Below are 20,159 nucleotides of genomic sequence, written 5' to 3'. Positions count from 1 at the left end.
GTCAAGTCTCCTCGGACAGAGGCCAGGGAAGCCCGCTGAGTGCAGCTCCATTTGCTTCTCCAACCCTTTCCCCTTTTTCCTTACTGCAGGGACCCCAGCCTTTGAGGCTATCTCCAGCACAGGATTCAGCGGTGACTCTCCCTTTGGCCACCAGAGGGCAGACCATTCTCATGGATTTTCCGGATGAATTTGGGGTGGGGGTGTGTCCTCCCGCTTCACCTCTTCCTCTTTTTCCCTCTCACCTCTTTCTGTTTCTTCATCAGCTTCTTCCTCAAGGGCTGGGTGCCTGAATGGAGCCAAGGTGGAACATGGAGCGGTGTCCTGTAGTCCCATGCATTTATTAGGACTGTAAGTCATACTTGTTGCCTTAGGAAGTGCGTTCATACCACCCTCTCATTGCTCTGTCTGGCTGCCTATTTCTCTGGTTGACTTAGCCAAGGGTTCTGCTCAAAATGTTGGAGCTGGAGTTGGAAGTCAAGTGTCAGAGGTCCAATCTGCACTCTTTCCCAGCAAGCTCTTGGGCCTCTCTTTTCCTGTACCTTCTGCGGACTCGCTGCTTGAGCTTGGTCTTTGGCTCTTGTGGGGATTCTGGCTTCTGTCTACCTTAAACTGCTGTTGAACCTGGGGTAGGTTTGAGGGGATGGTTTTCCAACATGTCTGGGGTACAGTGGGTGGGGGCAGCCAGAAGAGTCACACCTGCCAGTCTACTCACTGTCCTTGGTGAGGTAGCCTAGGGGGAAGTGAAGAGTGAACTTATGTTGCCACATGGACTTCCTGTTAAAGTAAGGGGCTCTCCAGAGATGAGAGGGACCTCAAGCTTATGAATAGTGACCTCTATTCATTAATAGGAAAAGAGGCCCAGAAAGGAAAGGAACGTCTCCAGTTGTTCATTCTTTGTGCCATCCTGAAGAATCCTCATTTTCAACCAGTTTCTCTCTTTTATTTTCCCCATGAGTCTCCTTGATTTAGAAGGGATAAGTGAAATGTGATTAAAGATGAGAATGTCTCTCCTGCCCAACCTCAGAGGGATATTTAAAAAGGGAACTGGCATGACTCAATATTGCCATAGTGCAATGCCGTTTCGTGCTATTTTGAACAATTAGAAGACTTTTTTTGAAAGCAAAAAATAAAAAAGGTAACAAATCCAAAGATATTATTTAGAATGTCATCACTAGAACAAAGGCATGGATTCTTTCAAGATAGGGACGTTGAGGAGCTAAACAGAGATATGTGATTTTCCCCCAAGATCCCATTGCATTTTCACTGCAAAGAGCTAAAGGTAGAATGCAGGGTTGAGGGAATCGCCGAAGCCTTTGGCAGCTGGGAGCCAATAACGTTTTCCTGGTGTTTGCCAGGAATCTTGAGGAGCCCTGTGGATTAGATGTGGGGTACACGGATAGACAAATAGAAGCCAAGATGGACGACAACAGGTGATGAACGGTAGGTAGACAGGTAATAGACTAACGCTGCATCTGACAGGTGACTCACATGTTGATAGATAGGCCGGATGATAAACGAGATGTATTTAATGAGCTGACTAACAGAGGAACGGAACATAGATAAGAAGTTGCTTTAGAACCAAAGGATGTCAAAGCAGGGCTTAACAGTTTTATTTTCTACTTAGTCAAATAGTAACACGCACACGTGATCTACGCTCCCTGTTCAAGATTTGCAAATACCCGAAAACTGACGGAAAGAAACGAAGAGTCAGACTTTGGGTACCATCCGAGGGAATGACCCGAGGTTCGCCCGATCTCGGGTGTTGCCGGAAATGGCCGACGACCGCGGTCCGCGGCGGGGCGGGATGGGGGCGTGGCCCGCTCCCAGCGCGCGGAGAGGCTTCGGGTGTTTCCGGAAACTGCCGAAAACCAGCTTGAAGTGGGCGGGGAAAGGCCTGTAGGCGTGGCTGGAGTACCCGGAGTCTCTTCGTAGATTTCCGTAAACAGAGCCGAAGCTTGGTCTTCGGAATCGCGGAGCCGCGCGCGTCCCCAGGATTACCTTCTTCGGGTGTTTCCGGAATTCACCAGTAGTCGGTGGCTGGGAGGAGAAGGCGCGCCTCCCTCCCGTTTCTAGCCGCTTCGGATGTTTCCGGCTGCTGCCGGCGGAAAGAGCCGAGGACCGGCGGTGGTGGCGGCCATGTTGGGAGCAGCAGGTCCGGCGGCGGCTGCCTGTGTGCCGGGCGCGGAGCAGTGCCGCTGAGGGCAGGGGAGGAGCGAGGCAGGCGGCCGGCTGCAGCGGCACAGAGTAGGCGGAGCGGCGCGGCCCGGCCGAAAGGCGGCCCGGCCCAGCCGGGGGTCGGGGGGGTGCGGTCCGGAGCTGCTCGGAGCCGGCGCGGCCTAGCCCGAGCGGCGCATCCCCGGGCTGGCGTGAACGGCAGCCCGGCCTCCCCGCACCCCCGGCCGGGGCCCATGCGGCGGGTGCTCCTGCTGTGAGAAGCCCCGCCCGGCCGGGCTCTGCGCCTTCCCTTCCCTCCCTTCCTCCAAGCTTCTCGGTTTCCCTCCCTTGAGATACCGGCGCCATGTCCAGCGCTCGGACCCCCCTACCCACGCTGAACGAGAGGGACACCGAGCAGGTAAGGAGCCCTGAGGGCTCCCCACATTCTTTGGCTGGGCCCCTGCACCTTGCAGAGCCTCCTCCCTCCTCAGCTGTCCTCGTGCCCCGGCTGCCACCCCGTAAGCCTCGGCTGCCCTGTCATCTGGCTCCTGGCCCCGTACACCTCCCTTCCGCGTCCTGTCCGGGGACCCACCTCGTCCGGACTCCAAGCTGCACACTTGTCTTTCTGCCGACCACCCCCCTCCCTCCGGCCCTTCTCCCTTCACCGCCCTCCTGCGCTCTTCCGTGTTACCTCCCCAGCTTCCTCTTCTCTTCCCTTTTTCTCTCAGGGGCCTTTTTGGTCTTCCTCCACCCACGCTGAAAGCAGCCACCTTCCTGCTCCTCGACCAGCACCCTGCGATTCGCCCCAGATCGTTGTCCACCCCTTCCTCCATCCCTCCAGCCTCGCTTCCCCTCCGCCCGCACCGGTTCTCCCGGTCCCAGTTATCACCCTCAGGGTCCTTGCCCCGGACTGTGACCTCGATCCCTGTCCCCTGTCAGTTCCCCGGCTTTTTACCCTGCCTCCCCCTGCTCCACATTGTGCTCGCCCTCTTGCTTGCAACCCACCAGCTCCACCCTCATCACCTTTCCAGATCGCTCGCCTACTCTTTGCTCATCACTTTCCCTTCTCTTCTCCAGGAGCTCCCTGGTGCCTCGCGCTGGCATTTGTCGCTTCCGTGTTTCCCCGTACAGCTGTCATGCGCATAGTTTTCCCACAGGTTGTCTTTGGGGTTCCAGTCTTCACTCCCTTCAGAGTCCTGAGATCCCTCACGTTCTCTTCCCTTGGGGCTTGTGTTTTTAAGTTTTGGTTTGCCCTCTTGTTTCTCACTGCGAGTGCTGTACAAGCCTTCTCCCTGGGCTCTTCCTGCGGAGGGAAAGACTGTCTCTTTCAGCCCTACTCCATTGACACCACCTGTTGCGCGGTCCTTTCCCAGGCCTCGCTTCATCCTGGTCCTTCCCTTTCTGTCTTCTTAAACCACAACACAAGCCAGGCCGTGATGCTTTCCTGTTTCTTCACTTAGGAATCTGTCACTTAGTATCTTCCCCTTTGCTTGTTGCCTTCCCGTTTCTCTGCCCTCACCCCATCTTACTTAGTACCATTCCTCTTAATCAGGATTGCCTTTCATCTCCATATTCTTCTCCAGCCTTCTTCACATCATATTTATTTCCCCCACGTATGCCCCTGTCCATCCGCTTGTGATTGGCTAGCCTTTGTGACTCCTGGGGCCAGGAATTTTGCATGCTAGTTTCTTGAGCTGCTCCCTCTCCCCTCATCCTGGCAATCACTGCTATCATTTGTCACCCAAGCCTTAGCCTTTTCTGTGTCATCTCACCTCCCAGCCGAGAGGCGTCCACTTTCCACCCCTCCCCTTTCTTTCACCATCTCTGGTGTCCCTTGCTGCCTGCTCTGGAGAGTCCTCTGCCTGTCACACCTTTCCTGGTGGAGAACTTTACTAGACAAAAAAAAAAAAAATTAACTTGAAAAAAGAGCTCTTCACCCTTGGGGCTTGCGGTGCTTTTTTGCATCCTTTCCTCTTGTTGCATTCATTATGTTTTCCTCTTGTTCCTTTCTTTCTGGCTAGCGCAATAGAACCATTGTTACATTCTCTTGCATATTAATGCCTCTTGCATATTAACATTAACATCTTAAAAGAAATCTTCCCTCTTTTCATTTCTCCAATGTTTTTCTCTTTTGTTAGCCCCTCAGTCTCTGTCATCTGGACAGTCAGGACCTTAGGAGTTCTGGATAAGTTTTTTCTGCAATGGTTGACCCTTTCATAACCTGTGGACTGACTGACTGCTTCTAGGGGTGAAACAGGTTGAGAGGGAGAGATGGTTGAGTTCCACTGTATCACTGGGTTTGGCATGGGACTGAGGTCTTTAGAAACAGGAGCATGGTCTCCATCTCTGTCTTGCCCTCAAATGCCAGCTGTTTCTCTCCTTCCTGGGAACCACTTTCTCAAGGCCCTCTCGAGGTTACCTGTTCCATTCCTTTGCCTCGCACAACCTTTATTTAGCAGGTAAACCCTGCTTAACCAGAGGACTTTCCCAGACTGTTGATTCTGAGCTGGTAGGAGGAAGCCAAGTGACTGACTGGCACCCGCAGGCATCTGGGGCGTGGCGGTGGAGTGCCTACTCTCTCAGCAAGGCTGTGGGGGGCATTGTGTTCAGCAGAGCAGAGTAACTGAGTGCCTCAGTGTGCTTTCTGTGTGTTGTTTACTCAGTGTATATGTATGCTTGCCACGGTCTTTTTCCTGTGATGTGTGCATTGATTTCCTCTCTTCCCTTCAAGCCTCACAGTCACCTGAGCATGTTGTAGGAACCTGCTGCTCGCCTCCCACCGATTTTATGATAGCCGAACTCTGTGAACCATTTGGGAATGTAAGCTGCTGCTTGATAACTTTGTCCAGAGAACTGGCTGCATACGTTGTCATCTTGTTCCAAATTGTGAATTACTCATCCTGTTTCCACTCTGTGGATTTAGGTTCCCCTGAGCCACTTCATCACTTCTGCTGTTATTCTCAGGGTAGTCCCACTACGGACTTGATATTAAGTCTTATCCTAGAAAAAGCATAGATTTTGAAAAACCTTACAAGCAGATGTGGTATTTTTTAAAACAAGAAAAAAATATGTAACAGCTCTTGGGGTCATAAGGCCAGAGAGGCTTGAAGCACTGGCCTCTTTCGGACTAGATCATGCTACCAGGTGAGACCAGAAAGCTCTTCTTGGTCGTGTTGTGAGTTTAACTAAAGTGGTTGTGGTGGAAGCCTTAATGTTGCGAGATAAAAAGCAAGGGATGTGGTTGGGTTGGTTTCTTTCCCCTAAAGGTCCTCTGTTACCTTACTTAGATTTAAATTATTTAAATTGGTTTCACTGAAAAACAGGTAAACAGACTCTAACTGGTTGTCTTCAAACTCCAGTCTCTTCTCGCTCTTTCTCTCCCCCTTTCTTTAAAACATGTGGCTGATGAGAACCTGTTTCTAGGAGCTCTTTGATCACATCTGAATTAAATCCACGTAGACCCAGAGAGAGAAAATGTTGGAGCATAAAAATAAACCTGGTGTTGCAGAGACATTGCCTGTTTGCTGTCGACTCTGCTTCTAACAGAGAAAGGAGGAGATAAAAGAAAGTGAAGCCCTGCCGTTATTGTGATTTTTGTGGCACCTGATTGCAGATATGCTTTTTCACAGTCATAGACTCTTCTGTTTGCAGAAAGAGGGTTGTAACCTGGGACTGGTAGTTGGGGGCATCCTTAATCTGTGAGCTGAGCTTTCTGTTCACTTTTCCAAATGGCTCTGTTGGCCTGGAGGCTTGGCAGCGGTGGAAGCAATCAGCAGGATGATGTTTGTCTTCCAGCCAACAGCAGCAGAAACAGGCAAGTGCAGAGGGGTCCAGCGTGCAGTGTCCACCTGCCGCTGGCGAGAGCTTTCTGTAATGCCTGGTGGAGGCCTGCGTGGCCCCAGGCCTCCCCCACCTCTGGGCCTCGGGAACCACAAGGGAGAGCTCCTGCGAGAAAGAAGGAGGCTTTCACTGCCAGCCCTGCCTCTGCGCCTGCCCCTCTGCGGTAGGGGCTTCTGTCGTCCTTCCAGGGAGTAAGTGGCATTGTTTATTCTCTCAGATGATTCTGGGAAGAGGAGTTTGGAAGTCTGGGTGAGAGAGCAAATCTAACTTTCAGGATCCTGTAAAGAACCACTGAGCCACTCCAAACACATGTAGCTAGCTCATGGCTCCCAGGGTTGATTCTGGCTGAATGTCTCACTGAATAATCCGGTTTTAGTGTCGTCTCGGCGAGAGCTCGGTCCCCTCTTGTTTAACTCCCTGTCCTGCAAGCTGTGAGGCAAGACTCGTGCTCTGGGTGCTGGCTCTCACCTCTGCCCTTTGACTCTGGCAGGGGCCCTTGGTGGTGCGGCCTTCTGGCTAGAGGTGTGGGTGAATTTCAGACCGTATAGTCTTTACTCTCTGCTTTACCCCTGAAATGGAGAAAGAGGCATGGTTAGAGCAAGGACACCAGTAGACCCTGGAGTTCGTAGAGCTGCCATACTACAGCCTTTGAACCTGGTCAAAAATTTACTCCCTAATAAATTGTAATAATTTCTCTCTAGTCTGTGGACTTTGGGAAACAGCTAAGAAGATGGATACAAGGCAGTCATTGAGATTTGGCCTGCTTCAGATTACATGGTGACCAAAGATTGGGCCTGATTTCCCCCCCACCCCACCCCAGCATAAATGTCTTAAATAGAGTTGGTGCCTGTAAGGTAGGGAGAGACTGAGAATTTGTTTTCTGAGAGGTTTGCATGGTTAGAGGTCTTGGGAGTCAAAAACTTTCGGACTATACTGCTTCCCCTTTGGACAGAACAACCTCATTCTCAGTGGGCACTTGACCAGGACTAAGCCATGCCTTCATGAACTCTTTCCCACTGAGCACTTAGCCACCTGGCGGCATTTCTCTTCTCCCAGGAGCTTCCATGACTTTCCTACATATGTATTATGTCGACTTGAATGAATATTTTATGCCTAAAGTGCAGCTAAGCCCCAGACTTTGTGGCCCATTATCGACAAGCGAGGTGGGGGCTGGGCGCCACCCTTGGCCCCGTGATAGTGTCTCTGCTAAGTGGGCTCCCCCCAGCAGCACTTTGAAGCCCGTTAATGGATTGGGATGAGGCAACCTCAGCAGATGGAGAGGGCGAGGAGGGCGGTCATCCTTCATCCTCTGAGGCTGCCTGATGAGGCTCTCCTGCAGCCAACCAGGTCCAGCCCCAGCTCCCTCGGCTTGGTTAAGCTGTAGACTGACCACTAGGCCTCTTCTTTGAGAGGAGTTATGGAAAGCCTTTGGTTCTCTCTTGGTCATGGTGATGCTGCCGTTATTTGCCACTTTCCTGTCAAAGCCAAAATTGAGAGGGATGTGGAAAGGGTGGGTGGAGTTTAAACCTGGCCCTTCCTCCTTCAGCGGAAGTTCAGCAAAATGACAAACCAGATAGGTGGCTGGGTTTCCTTTTCTCCATGGTAGATTCCAGCATTTGTACATTTTGCACTTGAAGCTTGGATTCTCCGGGCTTTCTCCCAGCCTTCATCAAACAGGCATGAGTCACTGAAGCGTTATCTATGCAGGTTCCCCTTCAGTCTCAGCAATGGGAAGAGTAAGCCTTTACAAACCCCGTGGGGGAGGAAGCCACCCATTTCCCACTTGTGGCCTGGGAGGAGGCCGTCTGTCCCCATGTTAACTCTGAAAGTTCTCGTCACTCCCCCACCACAGCCCTCTCAGTGTGGGCTATGGAATTTCCTTGCTTTTTTTTTAGACTTTAAGATGGTACCTCTGGTTCTGAAAAAAAACACCAGGAGAAAATCTGGCCCCTCGATTTCCAGTTATCAGTTGGAGGAGGAGGAATCCCAGGTCCTCCTCTTCACTAGACCTGCCTCCGCGTTGGGCCATGTAAATAGGCTAGATCCCTTCATCTGAACGTCTAGAGGGTTTGAAGCTTCCTTGGTCCCTGTGGGGAGTGCTTCACTCATTCCCCCTTACTTCCATTGATTGTTTCTCATTAGAAAAGGGTGAGTGCTCCCTAAGTTGCTTTAGTCATGTCCTACTCTTTGCGACCCTGTGGACTGTAGCCTGCTGGGCGCCTCTGTCCATGGGACTTCCCAGTTAAGAATACTGGAGTGGATTGTCATGCCCTCTAGGGGATCTTCCCAATCCAGGGATTGAACCTGAATCTCCTGCATTGGCAGGCGAGTTCTTTACCTCTAGTGCAACCTTGGAAGCCCAGAAAAGGGCAAAAACATGTATCAGTATATTTCATCTTGTGCAGCAAACTACTGACTTGAGGCTTACAGAGTCCTAAGAGTCACAAGTAGGTAGGAGGGAGGGTGAGGTGGACCCTTGGCTCCGTGGATCCTGGGGACAGTGTGGGGTGGGGGAAGGGAGGGTGGGTTCAACGACTGGCTGCAAGCCACGTTTATCTTTTTAACATACGGAAGGCGGAGCAGACCAGCGACTTCTCTGTAGAACCAGTCAAGCTGGTTTTGAACCACCTCGGCCTATTTTCCTCTGTGCTGTTTGGGAAGTTGGCGATTCAAAGATCTGCCTCCTCTGGGCTCTGCTTATTGAGGCAAGAGTTTGGATGATGTCTGTAAACACCCCCTTTCCTCCCCTGGCCTTTGAGCTGGGCCTCTCCAGTGAGTGGGCTTTCTCCACACCTCATGCTGTTTTGTCTTACGCACCTTTCACCAGCATCTCAAAGGTACAGCTTCTTTTCTTTGCAGTTCACAGCTTGGCAGAAGGCCCTCCACCTGGCCAGGAGGTCTGTGCTTGGCTCCCGGTCTGTGGATCTGGAAGGGAATCTGGACTCCTGCCTCCTGGCTGTTGTGACCTGGCTGCTAAATCCAACCAGACCCCAGACCTTTTGGATTGGTGCATAGGAACTGTCTGTCCAAGCCCACTGGAGAAGAAGAAAGGAGAGAGAATAGGTTTTGGTCTTTGGCAGTTCAACAGGTACTTCAGCTACGGGGAACAGTTTGGTTGTCCTTGGTGGAGGTACCTGTAGGAAGCGTGGGAGACTTCAGTCACCGCGTGCTGGCATTTCCCGAACACAGAAGGGAATCCGTCTCAGGGAGGAGACACTGCAGGATTCTGAGGCCCCTGCTCCCGGACTGCCAGTGCCGCTGACATAGCAGGATTGTTTCCTCAGTCTCCCACTAAGAGAGCTCCCAGGTCCACGGCCTGGTGGTTAATAAGTGGAGCCGCCTGCGAGCAGCGCTCTAGCTGCTGTCCTTGCTGCTGCTGTGGTGGTCCTGTCTCTCCTGAGCACCATAGGACTGAAGGGTTTCGTTGTGGGCTGATGATCCAGTATGCAGGGCACCCCCTTTTTTCCTCACCTTTAGACCTGAGGGTCTGCTGGCTGTCCCTTACCCCCTCACGTCCCCCCTCCTCTCCACAGATGGCCATGTTTTGGTTGTCTCTGCACGTAGCATTTGGCAGTGTCTGTGGCTTGCTGCTTTGCTTTGCCCACAAAAGTTTGAGGTACTGGTTCTCCAGTCACAGGAAGCGGGGCCTCTCGGGCCCGTTTGGTCTGGCGTAGCACTCTGATTGAGTTGACTTTATGGCAGAGTTGAAAGGGGATCCCAGCGCCTTTGAATTTCCAATAAATGGTGTCGCTGTGGTCAGATTGGGCAGTACCGCTAGAGTTGCTGAGCTGGAATCTTGGGATAGGCCCCACTGTGACCTTGGGCTTACTCTGTCCCTATGGGGCTGTTTGTTTTTCTGTAAAGAAAAAGGAGTTATAATAGTACTGTCTTAGAGGTATAGCTATTGGGAGCATTAAAAGAATTAATGAATATAAAGCACTTAGAATAGGACCTGACAGGATATAATAATTATTGTCATCATTGTTTCAGTTGACCAACTTAATGAATTTTGTCTGTGTGTGTTTGTGTGTCTGTGTGTGTGAAGTCACTCAGTCGTGTCCGACTCTTTGCGACCCCGTGGGCTGTAGCCCACCAGGCTCCTCTGTCCATGGGATTCTCCAGGCAAGAATACTGGAGTGGGTTGCCATTTCCTTCTCCAGGGGATCTTCCCGACCCAGGGATCGAACCCAGGTCTCCTGCATTGCAGGCAGAGGCTTTATCCTCTGAGCCACTACGGAAGCTTGGTCTGACCGCCATGCAACTCTAGGTCGCTAGAAGGGAAATACTTTGGATTATTTCTGTGTTGACTGGGGTTCCATAGGTGCTTTTCCTAGGATTTCTAAGTTTAAAAAAAAATTTTTTTTTTAATTTTACCAGTCAGCTATCTGAAAGAAATGGTGTCGGACAGGGAGGCCTGGTGTGCTGCAATTCATGGGGTCGCAAAGAGTCGGACACGACTGAGCGACTGATCTGATCTGATCTGATCTGGAGAGATTTAGGAGGAGAAGGGGACAACAGAGGTTGAGATGGTTGGCTGGCACCACCGACTCGATGGACCTGAGTTTGTGCAAGCTCAGGGAGTTGGTGATGGGCAAGGAAGCCTGACGTGCTACAGTCCATGGGGTCACAAGGAGTTGGAGCGATCGAACTGACTGACCGGAGAGGTTTATATACTTTCGAAAGCACTTTTTTTTAAAGTGCATGTATTGACAAGATACCAATATTAGGCAGCTTTATTGATTAAAGGAAAAAGAAACACACGCCCTCCGCCGGCCCGTACTTCTGTGCTGTGAGTTGTGGTGGTGGTGGTGGGTGTGCAGTCTCTTCACTGGCTGGAAGGCCAGATCTAGCCCCCGGAACCCCGGCTTTTCTGCGTTGCCGGGATCTGGGTGTTAAAAGAGGCCCCACCTGGCGCCAGGATTGGATTTCTTTGTTCACGTTCCTTTCTTCACGAGCCGTGTCTACCCTTTGGCAGCGGGAGACAGCTCCCTGTTTCTCTTAAAGAGCACATGGGAACCTAGCAGCTGGTGATTTCAGGTTCCTTTTCCACTCGCCGAGGGGCTGCAAGGGCCAGGTTCTGGTTACCTTTGTTGGCTTTTCTGAAGTGAGAAGAAAGCCTCCCCTTTGGGAACCTGGGAGGGTGACAGCCATTTCTCAGCCGTTCCTGTGGATTTGTGGACTTTGAATCTTGAGCCGAGGTTTTGGTCTCAGTTGGCTCCTGTTGATGTTCCTTGCTTGTGCTTCTAGAGCCTAAATGCCTTATCAGAGCAGCAAGTTGCTCAGTTTTTTCGCGTTGCCACTGTGGCAGGGAAAAAAGGCAAGTGTCGCTGCTGCAGGGCTCATCTCAGAATATTTCTTTCACTGCATTTTCCTCTTCCTTTTGACTCTCTGCTGGCTTGTCTCACTTCCTTTTTTTTCTGTATGGTTTCTTTGAACCCTGTTCCTTCCTTGTCACTGTCCTTCTTGGGTTTTCATCTCCATGTCCCACTGCCTTACCTGTTTGTATGCCTCTTTTGCGGCCTGGCTCAGAAGGGGAATTTTGATAGTCTGAGATCTCCTTCATGTATAGAATCCCAGAACCACCCAGTCCTTTCTTTCTCCTATTCCTCTGATTTGTGTAAAGTTAAGAGCTCCCTGCTTTGGAAAACATTTTCCTTTTTTTTGTCTCTGGAGCCACTTTCCTCAGTGAAGCCTGATTTGGCATCCCAGTTTTCCTGGTGACAGGGTCTAAGCTAGTTCTGGGCAATCAGGAATGCCAAAACTCTAGACCATGTCTTGGGAGAGATCTGAGGAGGCACTTAATACTTTTGGTAACACTGTGTTGGTTCTCAAAGTGTAGTCTGGGGGCCCTTGGGGTCCCTAAGACCTGTTTGGTGCTATACAAAATCCAGAGAGTTTTCCTTGTAACATTATTGCTGTATTTGCTTGTTTCGCTCTCATTCTCTCACCAGTAGTCAGTGTTTTCCAGAGGCTGAGGGATGTGTATGGACGTTATCACTCTTGGCTAATAGAGTATGTGCTGCTTTTTTTTTTTTCAGTGTGTGCTTCTTTATTTTTGTTTTTCCTGGAATTTTTAAGGTAGTACTTTAAGGTGTAAATATGAAAGTTTTTGGTGATGAACTTGATTTGTTCTTATCACTTCTACTGTGCTGTTACTAGCTTTCTTCAGTACACCTGTTGTAATTTCTATAAACCTCATTATTGACCAATAAATAGTTATTTTAAAATCCCAGCATTTTCCTGGCACCTTTGAAGAAACATGAGAAGTAAGTACAACTTCCAGCACTTACTTGTAAAAACTTTGGGGGAAACTAATAATTCTTAAAATTATATTTATAACTTACTTTAGCCTTAATTCTGTTGTATTCTAAAATAGAGGAAAATTCATAGTGTTTTTCTTATATTTAAGGATGAATTGTTGGCTTAAAAAAGGAAGGTTGGAAGTTTTGCTTTCTCAAACACAGCTGCTAGCTCTGTTTACTGCAGTTAGAAACGTATCAACAAGTGAAAGGGAGGGCTCACTCTGAAGAAACTTGGCAAAACTGTAAACAAGAGATGAAAAAAATTTTAAAGAAAAGAAATCATAATAAAAAGTGTCTTCTCATCTTTATAGATGCTAATAATGTAGCTTATTGTGTGCACTTTATTTTTAGTGTTTTCACGTAGTATTAGAGTGCTGGTTGGTCTTCCCTGGTGGCTCAGACAGTACAGAATCTGCCTGCAATGCAGGAGACCAGGGTTTGATCCCTGGGTTAGGAACATCCCTTGGAGAAGGAAATGGCAACCCACTCCAGTATTCTTGCCTGGAGGATTCCATGGACAGGGAAACCTGGCAGGCTGCAGTCCATGAGGTTGCAAAGAGTCAGACACGACTGAGCGACTTAACACTACAACTGCTACTTCGAGGTGCCAGTTAAGTTGCAGCATCGCTCAAGAGCAGTCGTCAGAGATGAAAGACAAAGGGACTACGTGTTTTAAGCGTACATACCACAGTCTCTTTAAAATCCAAAACTTGTTCCAGCATTTCCAGCTAGAAATGCCAAAGTCACTGAAGCCTCTTACAGGATGAGTTATTGCTTTGTCCAGAGAAGCCCACCCAGTAGCTGAGAGACTGATAAAAAGTTTTGAACAGCTGGCATTCCTGAATGCACACTGGATAAAAAGTCAGTAAAGTTCGGGGCAGTGCCACTTCATGTTACTGTGTTGTTGAATTAAAGATTGAGCTGCAAACATGAAGACTGAGTTAATATCTTGTTTATAGAAGTTTACTTTAACCTTAGAAATGAGCAGATATATAGGCATGGCTCAACTTGTATCACCAGCACCTACACTTCAAAAAGTATTTTTTCTTATGGGAATGCTCAGCAACAAAACACAAGTTGTCGTAAATATGCAAAGGGTTGATTGACTTTTTTGGCTCTCATGGCTTTTCCTGGAGCAGCTTTGTTTCCAGTTGCATTGTTGGTACTGAAGCAGTGAGCAGCAGAGAAAACTGCTGGCGCCAGAACATGAATCAGGGTAGGGGCACCAAACTCTGCTGGTGGTCAGTCACGGACTTTCCTCTACACACTTGTGGTTTAAAAAAAAACAACTCATTGTCACTTAAGAACATCCTGGATGAAGCACTGAAAATTGTGTGTTTCGTGTTTTTGGTTGTTTTTTTTTTTTTTAATTAAATCTCAGTCCTCCAGTAAAGGTCTCTGATATGCCAAGTGATGAAACTTAGAGTATCCATGGATTTGGAGCATTGCGGCTCTTAACCATAGTCCAGCTGTCTGGGGAAAATGCTCTTGTGTGTTGGAGCCGACCCAGCTGAATGGATCATTTTTACTTGAAATAACAATTGATGGAAAAACTATAGTTATTCATACTTAAGTGTTTAGTGAACGTCTTCTTGAAATTGAACAGAGCGAGCCTGTCATCATTGCCAGTGATAAAATCCAAGTTTTCAAGCAAAAATTAGAATTTTGGAAAACTTGCATTTGTCACACTTTTTTTGATGAGATTGGTGGTAAGATTAATGGAGTATGATTTTTTGATATTGTATGAAATCCCAGTATTTGGAAATTCTGCATAGTCAGTGAAGGAATATTTCCTTGATTCAGTTCACTTCAGTCACTCCGTCGTGTCCAGCTCTGCGACCCCATGGACTGCAGCACACCAGGCCTCCCTGTCCATCACCAGCTCCCTGAATTTACTCAAACCCATGTCCATCGAGTCGATGATGCCATCCAACCACCTCATCCTCTATTGTCCCCTTTTCCTCCCACCTTCAATCTGTCCCAGCATCAGGGTCTTTTCCAGTGAGTCAACTCTTCGAATCAGGTGGCCAAAGTATTGGAGTTTCAGCTTCAACACCAGTCCTTCCAATGAATATTCAGGACTGATTTCCTTTAGGATGGACTGGTTGGATCACCTTGTTAGTTCCTCGGTTATCGGTTATCGGTAGGTAAAAGAGCAACTCACAGTGCAAGGTGACCAATGGATTTTAATGTAAAAGTACACAAAAGATGCATTTGATAAAATCTCAGGTTGCACATTGCAGCTAGCCTTTTAAAACAACCACTTGTGGAGTTTTGGTCTAGTATCAAGGAAAATCCTCAATATTTGAAAGGCTATTAAACTTCATTTTCCAACTACACATCTGTGTGAAATGAAATTTTTGTATCTTTCACCCAACCTGTGGAAACACACTGAATGCAGAAGCAGATACAAGAAATATCTCTTTCATTAAGCTTGACGTGAAAGAGATGTCTTGGAGTATAAAACAGTGCAACTCTTGTTATGAATTTCATTTTGTTTTAGAAATAGTTTCTGCATTTAAAAAATGGGTTATTTGTGTAAACAGGTAATGGGTTTGTTGTTATTTTAAACAAATAAAAATACTTTAAAAAATCAGTTTCAGTTTTTAATAAGGTTACTGTTGACAGCTATGACCCACATAAACAAAAGATCTCTGCAGTCCTCCATAAATGTTTTAAGAATGCGAAGAGTTCTTGAGACCAAAAAGTGAGAAAAACCTTTGTTGTAGACAGAGCCTGGGTTGACTGTCCTCGGTCTTGGCCTGGCTATCTGTGGTGACTCCATCGGGAGCCCTTGTTTGCAGCCCCCGCCCCTGTAACCGTGCCTGCCTGCACCTCAGAGACTGTGACCCGAGTGAGCTGATTTCCTCCTCCTCCTCTTTTGTTTTTTTTATAAATTTATTTATTTTAATTGGAGGCTAATTACTTTACAATATTGTATTGGTTTTGCCACACATCCACATGGATCCGCCACGGGTGCACACCTGTTCCCCATCCTGAACCCCCCTCCCCCCTCCCTCCCCATACCATCCCTCTGGGTCGTCCCAGTGCACCAGCCCCGAGCATCCAGTATCCTGCACCGAACCTGGACTGGCGATTCGTTTCACATATGATGATATACATGTTTCAATGCCATTCACCCTCTCCCTCTCCCACAGAGTCCAAAAGACTGTTCTATACATCTGTGTCTCTTTTGCTATCTCACATACAGGGTTATCATTACCATCTTTCTAAATTCCATATATATGCGTTAGTATACTGTATTGGTGTTTTTCTTTCTGGCTTCACTCTGTATAATAGGCTCCAGTTTCATCCACCTCATTAGAACTGATTCAAATGTATTCTTTTTAATGGCTGAGCAATATTCCATTGTGTATATGTACCACATCTTTCTTATCCATTCGTCTGCTGATGGACATCTAGGTTGCTTCCATGACCTGGCTATTATAAACTGTGCTGTGATGAACGTTGGGGTACACGTGTCTCTTTCCATTTCCTTCTTCTAATACATACAGCATTGGCCCTGTCAGATTTTTTGATTGTTGTTTTATCTGTGGTTTGTTTATTTCCCCCATTTTTTCCTCTTTATTCCCTGACTTTTTTCCTTTTCTCATTTTCCCTTTCTCTTATTTGTAATTTTTCTCATTTTTTCTTTTTCTATTCTTTAGTTTGTTAGGTTTTTTTGCGGGGGTGTGTGTGTCTGGCATTGTGTTTTGATTGCATTATAAAAATCAGTTAATCAAGTGGACTTCCTTTGGTCTGTGTGAAGTTGTGGCTTGGAAAATACATTTTTTTCATTAAAATTAAGTAGTAATGTTTACATGTAATGGGTTTACTAATGTTCTTTTAAATGAATGGAGACATTGGTAGGTATGATTCATATAAACAGAATCTTTTGGGAGATTCAGGTTATTTTTAATACTGCAAAGACTTTCTGGAACCAAGAAGTGTAAGAACCACAGTTGTAGACAAACCAAGTTAATTCTTCCTGTCTTTGTTCAGTTATTTCTTCGTAATTTCATAAAAATTAAAAAAAAAAAAAAAATTTTTTTGCCATTCTCAGAACCTTTTTAGTCCTGACTGGACTCACAAAGGCACCTGCTGCCTTGGTCTGCTGTCGTTCTATCTGAGAAAGCTGGTTCTCTGTGACCAGAGGGACTTTGACTAAAGTTGGCTCGTCTCCTATGAATACATAACTTTGACCTTATGAGAGTTTTTAAACAGTTAAATTTTTTTTTTTTTAATTTTGAACTTTGAAGAGTTAACAAAAATAATCCAAAGTTTATAGTTCTTCAGCCAGCTTCCCCTTATGTTAACATCTTATATAACTGTAGAACACGTGTCAAAACTGATAGTTAGTCTTGGTGTCATACTGTTAACCAGACAACTTCAGATCTCATCCGTTTTCCTCCTGGTGTACTTTTCCTGTCTAGGATCCAGCCCAGGAACCCATATTGCGTTTAGCTGTCATGTCTCTCTAGTCTCCTCGGTCTTTTCATGTCCTTCATGACACTGACAGTTTTGAAGAATGCTGGTTAGTTATTTTATACAGTGTTCCTCATTTATGGTAGTCTGAGATTTTCTCACACCCTTGTGCTTTTGTTTTTTCATTGTGGTCAAATATGGGTAACTCAAAATTTACATTTTTAAGTATATAGTCCAGTGGCATGAAATCCATTAACAATGTAGCCACCACCACCATTTGTAGAACTTTCTGGTCATCCCAAACAGAAAATCTATATCGATAAACAGTAATTCCCCATCTTTCCTTCCCCCAGCCTTTGGTAACCTTTTTTCTACTTTCTCTGTGAATTTGTTTGTTCTGAACACTTCATATAAGTAGAGTCATACAGTATTTGTCTTTTTGTTTCTGTCTCATTTCACTTAGCATAATGTTTTCAGGGTTTCATCCTTGTTGTAGATTTAATAATTAAGTTTTAAAAGTTAACCTAGATTTTACTATGATGATATGTATTAACTTGGTATGTTGGAAGATAGTTATTAATACACAGTTGTAATGAGTTCAGTACTATATGTTAAATGAATTAATAGATTAACATTTTCTCAGTTTAAGTCATAATACAGTAGCTCTAATCCGCATCAACAAAAGCTATTTGAGGCCCTTAGTAATAAGAGCATAAAGGGTTTTCCAGGAGTGTGAGAATTGCTGTTGTAGACAAGTAGGGAGTGGGCCATCCCTGTCCTTGATTGGCTGGCTACTGACTATGACCTCATAATGAGCCTTTGTTTTGCAATTCCCAGAGTCCTGGCTGAACTGCAGGAAGGCACTTGCTGCTTGGTTTGCAGTGTATCTAGCTAAGGAAGCTAGACTTTAACTAAGTTTGGCTCATTTCCTCCTTCTAATAGGGGCATTGGCCTTTTTTTTTTTCCATTAGAAAAATAATTTGGCTTACTCATTATGACAGTAGTTTGTGTTTTTTTAAGCTTATATATTGGCTATTGGTCAGTTCCAAATTTGAAAACTGCAAAGCTTGCATAGCCTCTATCCTTGAAAAACCTTGGTCCCCATAATAGCTGAAGGCCATTTGGCTCCAGGCACTTACTAAGGCCAGAACACCCAACAGTCTGTCTTCAGAGTGGCTGCAGAGCCTATACACTCGGTTCCTGTTTCTTCTTAGCTTAACTCTTTGTTGGCCCCGTCTCTTAGTGAAGCTTGCCTGCCAAACCCCACTTTCATGAAAGTGTGCTGTGCTTTCTCTTGGAAGAGGTTAAGCGGATTTGTGTGTATGTAACAGCGTGTGGACTTTTATCTTTATCTTTGCTTGATGAATCTTTAAGAGACACGGTTGCAGTAAATGTATTTCTAAACTGCTTGATTGTTTTCCACCTGTTCGTTTGTTTGTATTCATTCTCTCAACGAAGCACCTCTCACGTGTAAAAGCTTCTCTTAGTACCTCTAATAGTAGACCTTTGGGCCTCCTCCAGTAGTCACTTGGATCAGCTTTAAGCAAATCTGCTTACACTCATCTCATTTGCTCAGGATCACTTCTCATCAGAATCATTAGAAAAGTTTAATCAAGTGATTACCTTATATCAATTTGTGTCTACATATGGACTTGTGGGATTATAGCTCTATTTCCCATCACTCAGCAAGTCCCATAATCCTCTGCTTTTTACACAAAGCATGTTTCTTTTCGGATACACATGTGGCTTTCACTTCAATTCCAAAAGTGAACTTGATGTGCTTTTTTCTCTCTCTTCGGCCCCTGGTCTGTATGGAAGACAGACTTTTGCTTTCAAAGGAGATTTGTTCACTCTGTTAGCTAAGGCAGTGACTCAGTAACGGTGCCTCCTGGATGGCCCTCTAAGTACATTAGTCTGTTCCAAGTGGTTGGGAAACTCTTAAAGGCAATAGACTAAGTACTTGAAGAGTAGACAGTGCCCCCACCCATTCCCACAGGGTGCCATTTGCTCTGAGGCTAGTGTCTTTAGCTGTCATATCATAATAGCCAGCATTTATTGAGCACTTTGTCCCAGACACTTGTTTAACTAGCTGTTTTACATTCATTAACTCATTTAATCTTTGTAAGATAGTAGATCTTATTATTTTCCCCACTTTGCAGATGAGGAAACAGAGGCCCAGAAATGTTGAGTAACTCTGTTTAAGGTAACAGACTCATGTAGTCCAGAGTGTTTGTTGGTGTTAGAACAAGATTTTCCTGACCATGAAGAGCACTTTGGCTCTGGCTTCAGTTGTGTCCAGGCAGTAGAAGATAGATTCCTTAGGACTAGCTCCCAGTCGGTGTGGGGCAGAGCGCGCCTCCCCCGCCGGCTTCAGAGTCCTGCGTGGTCTCTCTGCCCGCTGAGGCCTGTTGTAAAGGTAGCATGGTGTGGAGATGCAGCTCTCTGGGTTTATCTCCCTTGTCTTAACAGCTTATGGGAAACTTTTTTTTAACCTTACTATTTAATCCTGGCTTCCAATTTTCCTGTTCATCTCTTCTCATCTTCTAGAATTCCAAGAACCTCTAGAAAAACCGGAGTCTTAAGACCTTAAATTGGTAACCCGCAAGTAAGTAGCCTAAGACAGTTTGGATTCTTAGATTTGCCTGTCCAGCTGGGTAGCACCTCACTCCCGCTGCCCCCACCCCCCAGGAAACTTTTGTTTGTGGACCTTAACTATGTTTTATCCTTATGAAACTAATATTTTCTTTTTACATGCCATTATGTACCAGTTTCACACGCAGAGGCCCAGAGCTGCTTGTGTTTGGCCTCGATTGCCAGGGGCACTGAGCACTGGAGCTGCTGGTGCCAGGAGCCTGTGTGTGTTTGGGACTTGCCAGTTCAGTCCTGGGAGCTGAACTCTGGCCATCCTGCTGTGTCTCTTTATCCCGTTGCTTGTGTAATATGCTGCTACTTCCTGTTTGCCTTTGTCGGTCTTTTGATCACTCCTGTCTCCTGAAACTCTGCCTGTGGTCCTTGATCACTCCTGTCTCCTGAAACTCTGCCTGTGGTCCTCCTAGATTTTGGGAGCTGTTTCTCAATGAGAGTGAATCTCTGGAATTTCAGTTAACTTGAGTTTGTGAGTTTGTGGTATGATTTACTTGCGTGTCACTCCTGGTATGATAGTGCCTTTTCTTTTATCCTGTTACAGGTTTTGATTTTATTAACTAAATTCTGAAATTTTGAGCTGATTTTTTAAGATCCCAGCATGGGGCAAGGGTAAAGGGGTGGACTGCTGCCCTTGATTCAAGCATCACACTTCCCCACTTGCGCCCCTCTTGCTGCCCCTAGTAGAAAAAGAGTTCAGCTGTGTGATTGTATTTGTGTTCAAACCTGTTTCACTTTTCTAAGATCAGGTTATGTGCCGTTTCTACGTCAATTTAGAATCCATCCTTTTATTAC

The 20,159-nt window shown here is 46.6% G+C and overlaps 1 protein-coding gene across 8 annotated transcripts in view; it reads left to right on the top strand.

The window, feature by feature from the left end:
* The first annotated feature begins 212 nt into the window (after nucleotides 1–212).
* The window catches only part of MARK2 (microtubule affinity regulating kinase 2), a 57,695-nt gene continuing 37,748 nt past the window's right edge, over nucleotides 213–20,159 (top strand). Inside the window, exon 1 of one of the 8 annotated variants that reach the window (XM_055580976.1) lies at nucleotides 213–348. Coding sequence is in view for 5 of the 8 variants with exons in the window: in XM_055580982.1 (XP_055436957.1) it covers nucleotides 2,519–2,572 (54 nt within the window). In the remaining 3 variants the exon portion in view is untranslated. Of the gene's footprint in view, nucleotides 349–1,877; nucleotides 2,573–8,528; nucleotides 9,083–19,311; nucleotides 19,327–20,159 lie in introns of those variants that run through there. The other 7 variants (XM_055580982.1, XM_055580972.1, XM_055580980.1 and 4 more) reach the window with 7 other exon arrangements.

The sequence above is a fragment of the Bubalus kerabau genome, chromosome 5 (assembly GCF_029407905.1).
Source record: "Bubalus kerabau isolate K-KA32 ecotype Philippines breed swamp buffalo chromosome 5, PCC_UOA_SB_1v2, whole genome shotgun sequence".
In the NCBI taxonomy this organism is placed as follows: domain Eukaryota; kingdom Metazoa; phylum Chordata; class Mammalia; order Artiodactyla; family Bovidae; genus Bubalus; species Bubalus kerabau.
Note: the sequence above shows the minus strand (reverse complement) of the source record. Positions and strands in the feature narration are given on the sequence as shown.